General features: G+C 41.6%; 1 protein-coding gene across 1 annotated transcript in view; it reads left to right on the forward strand.

The window, feature by feature from the left end:
• sema3e (sema domain, immunoglobulin domain (Ig), short basic domain, secreted, (semaphorin) 3E) overlaps positions 1–12691 on the forward strand; it is a 52961-nt gene extending 40270 nt beyond the window's left edge. Inside the window, exons 9-17 of the mRNA XM_053623500.1 lie at positions 5614–5683; positions 5812–5956; positions 6874–7096; positions 7211–7302; positions 7394–7435; positions 8525–8694; positions 9910–9977; positions 10278–10405; positions 11209–12691. Of these exons, the coding sequence (XP_053479475.1) occupies positions 5614–5683; positions 5812–5956; positions 6874–7096; positions 7211–7302; positions 7394–7435; positions 8525–8694; positions 9910–9977; positions 10278–10405; positions 11209–11661 (1391 nt within the window). The 3' untranslated portion in view covers positions 11662–12691. The remainder of the gene's footprint in view (positions 1–5613; positions 5684–5811; positions 5957–6873; positions 7097–7210; positions 7303–7393; positions 7436–8524; positions 8695–9909; positions 9978–10277; positions 10406–11208) is intronic.
• The last annotated feature ends 235 nt before the right edge of the window (positions 12692–12926 follow it).

A 12926-nucleotide genomic window follows, 5' to 3' on the forward strand; every position in this document is an offset into this window, starting at 1 on the left:
AAAAACAAAAAAAGCACATGTTCATAAGTATTCACAGCCTTTGCTCAATACTTTGTTGAAGCACCTTTGGCACCAATTACAGCCTCAAGTCTTTTTGAGTATGATGCTACAAGCTTGGCACACCTATTTTTGGGCAGTTTCTCCCATTCTTCTTTGCAGGGCCTCTCAAGCTCCATCAGGTTGGATGGGGAGTGTCGGTGCACAGCCATTTTCAGATCTCTCCAGAGATGTTCAATCGGGTTCAAGTCTGGGCTCTGGCTGGAGCTCAAGGACATTCACAGAGTTGTCCTGTAGCCACTCCTTTGTTATCTTGGCTGTGTGCTTAGGGTCGTTGTCCTGTTGGAAGATGAACTTTCACCCCAGTCTGAGGTCCAGAGTGCTCTGGAGCAGGTTTTCATCAAGGATGTCTCTGTACATTGACGCATTCATCTTTCCCTCGAACCTGACTAGTCTCCCAGTTCCTGCCACTGAAAAACATCCCCACAGCATGATGCTTCCACCACCATGCTTCTCTGTAGGGATGGTATTGGCCAGGTGATGACTGGTGCCTGGTTTCCTCCAGACATGACGCTTGCCATTCAGGCCAAAGAGTTCAATCTTTGTCTTAGTCTTGGTCTGAGAGTCCTTCAGGTGCCTTCTGGCAAACTCCAGGCAGGGTGTCAGGTGCCTTTTACTGAGGAGTGGTTTCTGTCTGGCCACTCTACCATACAGGCCTGATTGGTGGAGTGCTGCAGAGATGGTTGTGCTTCTGGAAGGTTCTCCTCTCTCCACAGAGACACGCTGGAGCTCTGTCAGAGTGACCATCGGGTTTTTGGTCACCTCCCTGACTAAGGCCCTTCTCTCTGATCGCTCAGTTTGGCCAGGCGGCCAGCCCTAGGAAGAGTCCTGGTGCTTCCAAACTTCTTCCATTTATGGATGATGGAGGCCACTGTGCTCATTGGGACCTTCAATGCTGCAGAAATGTTTCTGTACCCTTCCCCAGATCTGTGGGTTTGGTTTATGCTCTGACATGCATTGTTAACTGTGGGACATTTACATTTATTCACTTAGCAGACACTTTTATCCAAAGCGACTTACAAATGAGAAAGATACAAGCAAAGCGATATATCAAGCAGAGAACAATACAAGTAGTGCTACCATACAAGATCCATTAATTGAATTCCAGAAGAAGCAAAGTGCAGAGTAGAGGTGTAAGTGCATTTTTATTTTATTTTATTTTATTTATTTTTTATGAGTTGGTTAGGTGTTCATGGAAGAGGTGGGTCTTTAGCTGTTTTTTGAAGATGGTGAGAGATTCTGCGGTCCGGGTTGAGATTGGAAGTGCATTCCACCACTGAGGAACTGTTAGTGTGAAGGTTCTGGAAAGGGACCTTGCGCCATGCTGAGTTGGAACTGCTAAACGTCGGTCGCTAATCGATCGCAGATTGCGAGAGGGAACGTAGGCCTTCAGGAGAGAGTTGAGGTAGGAGGGTGCTGTTCCTGACAAGGTCTTGTAGGTGAGCATCAAGGCCTTGAACTTGATGCGGGCAGCTACAGGAAGCCAGTGGAGGGAGATGAATAGGGGTGTGACATGGGTTCTCTTGGGCAGGTTGAAGACAAGGCGCACTGCAGCATTCTAAATCATCTCAAGGGGTTTGATGGAGCTGACTGGGAGGCCTGAAAGCAGTGAGTTGCAGTAGTCCAGTTTAGAGATAACAAGAGCCTGGACTAGTATCTGTGTAGCCTGTTCGGTGATGTAGGGTCGGATTTTCTTGATGTTGTAAAGAATGAACCTACAGGACCTTGCAGTTGCTGAGATATGGTCTGTAAAGGTCAAGCCGTCATCAAGAATCACCCCAAGGTTCCTGGCCATCTTGGTTGGCATAAGTGTGAGTGAGCCGAGCTGTACAGTGAAGTTGTGGTTGATTGAGGGACAGGCTGGGATCACAAGAAGCTCAGATTTTGCCAGGTTAAGCTTAAGATGGTTTTCCTTCATCCAGACCAAGATGTCCGAAAGGCAAGCAGAGATGCATGCAGAGACGGATGGATTGTCAGGCTGGAAGGACAAATGGAGCTGGGTGTCATCAGCATAGCAATGATATGAGAAGCCATGAGACTCAATCACCTGCCCTAGAGATGTAGTGTAGATAGAAAAGAGGAGTGGACCCATAACTGACCCCTGTGGAACGCCAGTTGTGAGTTGTTGAGTTTCAGAAATACCTCCCCTCCATGATACCTTGAAGGATCTGTCAGAGAGATAGGATTCCACCCATCGCAGAACCGTTCCAATGATGCCCAGGCTGGAGAGAGTTGACAGGAGGATCTGATGGTTCACAGTGTCGAAAGCAGCAGAGAGGTCAAGTAGGATGAGGACAGATGATCTAGAGGTTGCTCTTGCTAGTCGTAAGGCTTCAGTGACGGAAAGCAGAGCAGTCTCCGTGGAGTGGTTGCTCTTGAAGCCAGACTGCTTGGTGTCCAGGAGGTTGTTCTGTGTGAGAAAATTGGAGAGTTGATTAAAAACGGCTCTTTCAAGAGTTTTGGAAAGAAAAGGGAGGAGGGAAACAGGTCTGTAGTTGTCAACTATAGCAGGGTTGAGTGACGGTTTTTTAAGCAGTGGGGTAACCTGGGCTTGCTTAAATGAGGTAGGGTATGTGCCAGTAGAGAGCGATGTGTTAAAGATGTGTGTGAGTGCAGGTAATAGTGTGGGAGAGATGGACTGAAGAAGGTGAGAAGGGATAGGGTCAAGAGGACAGGTTGTGGGATGGCTAGAGAGGAGGAGTTTAGAGACATCAGTCTCTGAGAGGGGAAAGAAGGAAGTCAGTTGGGAGTTACACGGAGGAGGAGTCAGTCTATGCATGTCTGGGGTAGAGAACTGGTTCCTGATTGATGTAACCTTGTTGGTAAAGAAAGTGGCAAAGTCATCTGCAGTGAGAGAAGTAGGGGAAGGGGGAGGAGGGTGACAGAGTAGAGAGGAAAAGATTTTGAAAAGAATGTGGGTGTTGGGAGAACTACCAATCTTCTCTTGGTAGAATGTGGCTTTAGCAATGGAGATGCTATTGGAAAAAGAAGAGAGAAGTGTCTGGTAATTGGTTAGGTCAATTGCTTTGTTTGATTTGCGCCATTTCCTTCCAGATGCTCTTAGTTTGGCCCGGTTGTTACGCAGAGCTTCTGAGAGCCAAGGACTAGAGGGTGATGTGCGAGCAGGTCTGGATTTTAGGGGGCATATGCTGTCAAGAGAAGATGTTAGGGTGGAACATAGCATGTCGGTTGCGGTGTTTAAGTCAAGTGAGGAAAGGTGGCTGTCGGAGGGAAGTACGGTTGTGACAACGGAGGAGAAGTGTGAGGGGGAAAGGGAGCGAAGATTGTGACGAAAAGAGATAGAGGGAGGAGACAGTGATGGTGTTGAGGGGAGAGAAATAGAGAACTGGATAAAGAAATGGTTAGCGGTGTGGAGAGGAGTAATGAGAAGATTATGTGTGGTGCAATTACGTGTGAGGATGAGGTCAAGCTGTTTGCCGGCTTTGTGGGTTTCTGGTGTGGTGAACTGCTTGAGGTCGAATGTGGGAAGGAAGTCAGCTGCATGTGGCTTGTCTAGATGAATGTTGAAATCACCAAGGACCAGAAAAGGAGTTCCATCATCTGGGATGGTGGACAGTAGCGTGTCAAATTCATCAATGAACTTCCCCAGTTGACCTCAAACAACAAGAAAGTGCATTTTGGCAGGGTCAGTGACTGTAACAGCATGAAATTCAAAGGAAGTATATGAGCAAGAGGGAGAAAGACAGGTCAATTTCAGGGACCTTATATAGACAGTTGTGTGCCTTTCCAAGTCATGTCCAATCAACTGAATTTATCACAGGTGGACTCCAATCAAGTTGTATAAACATCTCAAGGATGATCAGTTGAAACAGGATGCACCTGAGCTCAATTTTGAGTGTCATGGCAAAGGCTGTGAATACTTATGTACATGTGCTTTTTTTGTTTTTTATTTTTAATAAATTTGCAAAGATTTCAAACAAACTTCTTTCATGTTGTCATTAAGGGGTATTGTTTGCAGAATTTTGAGGAAAATAATGAATTTAATCCATTTTGGAATAAGGCTGTAACATAACAAAATGTGGAAAAAGTGAAGCACTGTGAATACTTTCCGGATGCCCTGTAGCTTTATATAGAAAATTAGCAACACAAGTTAACTCTAACATCTACATATACTCGTCAGAAGCACCACTGATCTCAGATAAAATTAATGACAGGTCATTTTATAACCATGTTCATGAAATTAGGCTAATTGGAAATCACAGGTGTGCTCAATTTTTGTTTTAATGATCACAGGTTTTCTAACTTGTGTGTCAGTGATCACAGGCGTATTCACTTTTGTTGCAGTGCATTTCTATTTTGGTTCCTGTATTTTCAATATAGTTTTTTCTAAAGTGTTTGTTTTTGATCATTGAGTTGTTCGTAAGCAGAAACACTTTACTTTTCAACTTAGAAATAATGCAATCATTGAGAGGTGATACAATTTTGAATCATTTTACATTTAAGTGATTCTGCACAGGGATGTACTCACTTCTGTTGGATACTGTAACACTACACTACATCACCCACTGGAACACACAAAAACACAATATAAAGGAAAATGCAGTGCTATCTGGCCCTGAAACAACAGTACACTGCAGTATCCTATAGCTGACTACCAAAGCACAGTGACTAAAAGAAAATGCAAAACAAGTTGGCAGTGTCAATGAAGACAGCCTGGCAATAGAGACCATCTGGAATTAGAAATCATGCCTCCTCTCCTGCTTGAGGACAGTGTGTGTTAGCAGTGCAACTGTCTCTGTAGAGACAGAGCTACACTTTCTAACTCGGTGAAACAAAAAATAAACAATACACAAAGATTACACAATCTCAGTTCACACACACACACACACACACACACACACACACACGTGCACAGACACACACATATAATGCTTTTAATTCAGATTTAGAGGAAAATTAGTAGTGTTTATATCCAAATATTTATAGAAGAACTTCACAGAATGACACGTCCAAGGCATATACAGATTTTCTTTACAGTTAACTTCCAGACACTATAAATAAGAACTAACTAACACAAGCAGTCTGCTAGGCAATTCATGAATGGCTATCAAGGGTACACAAAACAAGACGTTCTCCAAATACATAGGTTACCCATAAAAACAGAAATAACCAAATTTTACCTGTGTTGCCCAGATTCTAATAAGTGGATCTGATGTAAGGAAGAAAACACAATGGTGCATGTTGTTATAGGCAATTTTTAGACTGTTTATTATTAGTGTCAGATTATGTGGTGTCTGGCATACAAGTCCCTATGAATGAGTTGTTACCATAGAAACAATTATGTATTAGAACGAGCGCATTAATATAAACCTGTGATTTGATTTACAGTCAGCACTACTGTCAGAGCTGCTGCTATAGAAAATTATTCAACTTCGGACAATTAGATTGTAGAATTTAACAGTGCTGTGGTATAAATTACATTATCATGCCATGATATCACACACACACACACACACACACACACACCAGTTTATCCTGTCTCTTTCATGTTTGTTCCTTATTCATATATATATATATGTTTGTTTTTATGAATAGAGGACATATTTGTGCTGAAGAGGAAGGATGAGAAGAATCCTGAGATCTTTGGTCTATTCAGCACAAGCAGGTAAGTATAAGTGAAACTTGTTATTTTTGAGTACAGGTTCCATGTTCTGTTTATATTCTGGTAACTTGAAGATTCCACTAGTATACATGCTCTGTAATTTCATGCATGTGGTTTCACATCTTTTACAGTGCGGTGTTTAAAGGTTACGCAGTGTGTCAGTATAACATGGAGGAAATCCGAGCTGCATTTAATGGTCCATTTGCACATCGAGAGCACACTGACCACCACTGGGGTGTGTATGAAGGGAAGGTCCCATACCCTCGCCCTGGATCTGTGAGTCACTACACTTAATAATCCATATACTGAATCCTTTTCATAACAGTTTGTTGCAGAAAAGTGCCAGGGCTTTATATTACATCTTGTCCCCAGTGAGGAGCAGGATGATGAGTTTATTTTCTGGGTTGCTAAATCAAATTTGGGAGTTTATTACATAATTTCAAAGGATTTTATTGCCTAAAACTGATTAAGGAGCAAAACATAGAGGGGCTGAAAATTTTAAGAGTATATGAAATTAGGGCTTGTGATTAAATAATCTGACCTTTTAGATGACTGTATTAGGACTTTTATCATGGCTGTGTTCTAAAAGGTTAGGCATATAAAATGCTTTGATGAATAAATAGCTCCAGGGATCACACCATAGCAGCATACCATGGCATCCACAATTATTGGCACCCATATAAATGAGCAAATAATTATTATTTTATTTTTTCCACTTAAACAATAGAATAAACTATTTACTTCTATAACAATAGAAGTAAACAGGTACATATTTTTTGTATTTAAATAATAATAATAATAATAATAATAATAATAATAATAATAATAGTTTGTGTTGTGCACACTACTGTCTTATTTGGTAATAAATGGGAACTACATACAACTGAGAGCCTAAATATCCACTGTAGCACCGTAAGGTTAATTATGTTCCAACAACAGCACATCCTGAAGTGATTTATTCCTCTTATACCACAGCAATTGACCAACAATTATTTTTTTTTATTAAATAAAGAGTGACACATCCTACTTTTTATTTGCTTACACTTTTGGAATATCCTAGAAATGAGTTCCTGTGGTTATCAGAGCTGTTTGCTTGAAATCAGCATGCATTATTCTTTTTCAACAGAACAGTTTCTTCCCTACAGTTTATCAATGACCTCTTTCTCTCTCTTTTTATTTTCTCCCTCTTTCAGTGTGCCAGTAAGATTAATGGCGGTCAGTTCTCCAGTTCCAAGGGGTATCCGGATGAGGTTCTGCGTTTCGTGCGTTCCCATCCCCTCATGTTCCAGCCAGTACAGCCAGTCCACAGGAGGCCCATCCTGCTGGACACAGATGGTGGACGCAGGCTCACCGAGATCGCTGTGGACAGAGTGGAGGCTGAGGATGGACATTATAATGTCCTGTTTATTGGCACAGGTACCATGACATGTCCACATATTAAACTACATGATGATGCATTTCTATCTAACAGATGTCAATTTCAGCAGTAATATTACATCCAGCAATTAAGCAACATTTATTCTTCCACAGATGATTCAGTCGTGTTAAAACTGATCACCATTTTCAACAAAGAGACCAACACAATTGAAGAAGTGCTTCTGGAGGAGCTACAGGTGTTCAAGGTAAATTCACAATAGTGAAGATGAGGTGTTAGAACTGTTTTTAATATGTACTTCTGTTTATGGTGACATATTTAATCCTTTTTTATCGTAGGTTCCAGTGCCTGTTACAGAAATCATCATCTCAAATAAAAGGGTAAAACACTTTTCATTTATTTTCCTGAATCAGTTTATTTTTCTGTATCATTTTCAAGTAGTGATGCAGTGTGTGAATAAAATGCAGTCCTTGATGCAGCCACAAGATGGCGATAGGGAGTAAACCGTTACAATAATGTTACTTTATAGATAAGCAGGTAGATGAAAGTGATTCAACTACAACAACAGCAATAATAATAATTCTATTCTATTTTATTTTCCGGTGGCACGGTGGCTTATTGGTTAGCACATTCGCCTCACACCTCCATGGTCAGGGGTTTGATTCCCACCGTGGCCCTGTGTGTGTGTGTGGAGTTTGCATGTTCTCCCCATGCTGCGGGGGTTTTCTCCGGGCACTCCAGTTTCCTCCCCCAGTCCAAAGACATGCATGGTAGGCTGATTGGCATGTCCAAAGTGTCCGTAGTGTGTGAATGTGTATGTGATTGTGCCCTGCAATGGATTGGCACCCCGTCCAGGGTATACCCCGCCTTGTGCCCAATGCTGCCTGGGATAGGCTCCAGGTTTCCCTGTGACCCTGAAGAGGATAAGCGGTATAAAAGATGGATGGATGGATGGATGAAAGTGATTCAACTACAACAACAGCAATAATAATAATTATATTCTATTTTATTGTCCATTTTTTAAAATTCATTTATTTATTTTTTTTTATATAACCTATGGCATAGTGGTTAGCACATTTACCTCGCACTTCCGCTGGTTGGGGGTTCAAATCCTGCCTCCACCCCTTGTATGCAGAGTTTGCTTGTTCTTCCCGTGCATCTGGGTTTCCTTCGGGTACTCCGGTTTTCTCCCCCAAGTCCAATGACATGCACTGTAGGCTGATTGGCATTTCCAAATTGTCTGTAGTGTCTGAATGTGTGTGTGATTGTGCCCTGCAATGGGTTGGCACCCCATCCAGGCTGTCCCCCATTGTGTGCCCCGAGTTCCCTGAGATAGGTTTCAGGCTCCCCTGCAACCCTGTTGTGGTATGGAAAATGGATGGATGGATGGATATACCCTCCTGTACTTTATTATTCTCCTCACTTTCCTATCCCATAGAGTTAACTGCAGTTTGTTTTCAATGTCACAGCAACACCTGTACGTAGGCTCAGAGTTTGGAGTGACGCAGGTTCAAGTGCACCAGTGTGGTCTGTATGGCTCAGCCTGCGCTGACTGCTGCCTAGCCAGAGACCCATACTGTGCCTGGGATGGACACACCTGCTCCAGATACATACCTGCTGGCATTTACACACACAAGAGGTACACACACACACACACACACACACACACACACACACAGTGTTAATTTGATGTGACATAAGCCAGAATCAAAATCTTGAGATGGACAAGACATAATTCTGAGAACAATTATCATCAGGAAGTCTCAAATGTGAACAGAAGCCAGTATATTATTGAGAGAGAGAATGAAATCTTGATATAAACACACTGACAGATTTTGAGGTGATTTAAAACATGAACACAGTCAAAACAACAGGATGAAATACCTAAACATTACAGTAAAGGATTTTGATAATATCCTAGGTTTTGAGTTACACACACACACACACACACACACACACACCCCACATTCAGATCACACACGTCTGACACAGAGATGTTGCTGGTTCGGTCTGCTACATGGCATTTATTTATCACACACTCACGTGTACAGGCATGGAAATCTTCCTGCTCCGAAATCAACTCTGCTGCAGCACACAGAGAAATGCACCCAGGGTTTAAAATTATGGACATTACAGAGGCTAAGATGGAGATGTGCTCCTGGTGAGAGAATGTGACGTCTCACCTCACCTCCCGCTGTCTCATGTCTCCTACTCATCACCTACTGCCTCGCTATTTCACTGTGTGCGTGTTTCTAGCCTTCCATCTGAGACATTGATGTGTCAGTTTATAGAATCTGTGTTACTTAAAGAGGCTTTTTAAGATCAAGATATGACTGTGTGTTTGGGGGTAGGGTGGTGGGGGGGTACGTGTGGGCTTGTATGAGTGTGTATGTGTGCATGCTCATCAGAGCAGAGTAAAGGGTTAGTGTGGGTGTTTCCCTAATCCTGTGTTGTCAGTTCTTTCACAACCGTCAGGTTGAACCCATTAGCACTTTACTCTAACACCTCCCACACATGCTAATGCTCATCACACGCTCATTCTGCATGTACAAGCGGACACGGAAATCACAAATAATCAGTGCTGAGTAGCCATCAAAGCAGTCACAGGCAGGATGCTGACGGAAAGATTAGCTGCCCTCAATTGATTTTGTTCTGAGAGGAAACATCAGCAGGGGAGTGCCAGTCTCTCTCTCTCTCTCTCTCTCTCTCTCTGTCTCTCTCTCTCTCGCTGCCTTCTTCATTTAATCCCTCTGCATTCTTCTTCTTTTCTGTGGTTCTTTCATCCTGCACTTGATAAACGAGTGTCAAACAGAATGAGAGCGTTCAATTCTTCTCCCCGTTTTTCTCTCTCCAGGCGATTCAGAAGGCAGGATGTCCGCCATGGCAATGCAGTGCAGCAGTGTAATGGTCTCCAGCTGAATGGTGCGTGAAGAGATTGCTTGATATTTAAAACAGCTGAGGTCAAATAATGCCTTCGGACTCCATTAACACCAAAGATCATAATGAATAATAATGTTTATGAGCAAAAAGATATATTACTGACTCTGTTTAGTCATTATACACACTTACCTTTCCTAAGCACTACATATGTTCTCCAGGGTTAGAGATAACCCTAACCCTAAACCTAGTCCTAGCCCTAACCCTAACGACTATGTCAGGGTCTTAAGAAATAGATTTTTTTTAGTCAATGTCAATTAAATATAATGTTGGCATGTGTTTCAGAGGCTCAGATCGTATCAGAGAAATTAGTGTATGGAGTGGAAAAGAACAGCACTCTGTTAGAGTGTAGAGCCCGATCCCTACAGGCTTTACTCACATGGTACATGGTGAAAGGAGCAGACCTGGAAGAGGTATACACACACACACACACACACACACACACACATTTCTGTACAACAACAAGTCAACAAGAAGTCGTATTATTTCACCCTGAGAAAAATCATTTAGTTAATAAGTAAATATGACAAAAAAAAAAACAATATTACTGAAATAATAAGATTAATAAGTACAATAAAAGCCATTTTTGGCAGACTCCAATGCACTTTAATTTTTTAACCTCGGAAATCAGATGCACCATGCAACATTCCTAAATTGTGTAAATTGTGTACATGTGAATATTGCTGGTCAGAAGATTGTAATTTCTTTATCAACATTAAACAGTTTAGACCACAACGTAAACAGTATACAGTGTCCTCCACTAATATTTGCACCCTTGGTACACATGAGCAAAGAAGGCTGTGAAAAATTGTCTTTATTGTTTAACCTTTTCATCTTTTGCTTAAAAAAAAAAAACAACACAAACATACTCTGTATCATTGATCTCTATATCATTTATTTTGTACTTCATAGACAAATCTCAAAATCACAAAATAAATCAATGGGGTGGTGTGAGCTGTTTCCACCCCAAAGTTGATAAATTTAATGAGTGCAATAAAATAAAACTCTGTTTTGAATTACAGGTGGCACTTCAGTCAGAGATCTGACCAATCAGATTCAAGAATATCATGTAGATTTATTGTATATTACTTGTCATGAAGGGCTTCCGCTAGTGTCACATAGCCATCAACAGAACACCAATAAAGCTAGTATAAATCAGTCATATCCAAAATTCACTGTCCATAACAATAACTCGTATTCCTCTCCTCTCACTCAGATTAAAGGCAATGATCACATTATTCAGACGCCTCATGGCTTGTTGTTTCTGATAACCAAGAAGTCTGACACTGGTGTGTACCTCTGTCAGTCTGCGGAGCATGGCTTTGTCCAGACCATAGCCAGGGTGACTCTGGAGGTGTTAGAAGGGGACAGACTGGAGAGTCTGTTCCAAAGAAGGGACTATGATGAGAGCGAAGCCCAACTCCGTTCTGCTCCCTGCCCCTTCCCAAGCCTCCCATCTGCCCCTCCTTCCAGAAAGCTATGGTATAAAGAGTTCATGCAGCTGATTGGTTACAGTAACTTCCAGCGGGTGGAGCAGTACTGCGAGAGGGTGTGGTGCACATCCGACAGGAAAAGGAAGAAGCTCAAAGGCACGCCGTCCAAGTGGCGGTATACCCATGGGGGTGAGCAGCGTGGGAAAGCTCGTGCACCAAGACACACACGGGACTAGTAAAGAGCCCACTGTATCCTGAATTGAACAGACGGACCACAGAGTTGCGTTCACACATCCAGATAATATTCAAAGTTATTTTGCTCATTATTGTTTAAGATTCAATTGAAAATTAAAGCAAATTATGTTTGAGTTTTAGTAGTATCACCTAGAAATGCTCCTCCGGACATAATTGGACCCTATTTTTGTGCTATTCATTGTCAATGGATTTTCCCAACTGAAAAAAAAGCTTAATGTGTGTGTCTGGAGATATGATCCTCAGTGTTTGGTTTGGAATGTACTACATTATAGAAGGTGTAGAATTAATGTATATATGTAACTGTGCTTGTTGTTAAAGCCCATTTTGAACATTGTAGTCATAAGCTGATGGTGAATTTACATATAAAGGAACTGCTTAAGGTGATATTTTGAACAGAGACTCCCAAAATGAATCTTAGTGACCCCACTGTTTCCTGTCACACACTAACAAACATGGACGAGCAGTGCTTCCATTTACAATGGTGTGTGCGCTCATGCGAGAAGCAACAGAATAACTTTTCCTTGGTTGACAGCCAAAAATGTGGATTCAACAATGATTACTTCCTCCTGAATAGGATGACTCATTGCTCTGAAAATAGTTAACACTGTTCATTCTCAGATTCTCTGCGCACAAAGACAGGCAATGTTTTCTGCACATACTTTACATATTTATCACTTGTATTTTATATTAAATTATTGTAGTTGGTGTTTGGTAGAGGTTTAGATGTCCCCATTAGTTTGACCTGGAGACATGTTACTGCTTGTGTTTAGTGTTTATAGGTTTTAGATCACTGATGTGTAATTACCATTTACACAACATTAAAAACACATTGTTTCTCAATGACGCATTGAGCTCAAAGACTGTTCCCAGCATCATGAATCATGTTAGGATTCTGTATTTATGTAAATGTAATGTACTGTATAAAATGGAGATGAGTACCAACATAGAAGTCCTTCTTATTTTCATGTACGCTACTCTAATAAATGCCATAAACCATTGCAACATGCAACTTGTTATACAAAATAAGTTGGTGTACTGTGTTTATTAGCTACTCACAGGACAAAACACTGGCAGCCTGTGATAAGGTAACACTACTCTAAATGGGCCTTATTCAGAGTTGGTGATTTGGATTACATCAGTATTTACACAGAGAAAATTGCTTGTTGGAGTTGGTTTACCCTCCAATTGGATTACACCCCTGAGTTTGCCAGAGTTCAACAGGTGTCCAAGAATGTGTGTCTTTACC

The sequence above is a fragment of the Ictalurus furcatus genome, chromosome 4 (genome assembly GCF_023375685.1).
Source record: "Ictalurus furcatus strain D&B chromosome 4, Billie_1.0, whole genome shotgun sequence".
NCBI classification, from domain to species: Eukaryota; Metazoa; Chordata; class Actinopteri; order Siluriformes; family Ictaluridae; genus Ictalurus; species Ictalurus furcatus.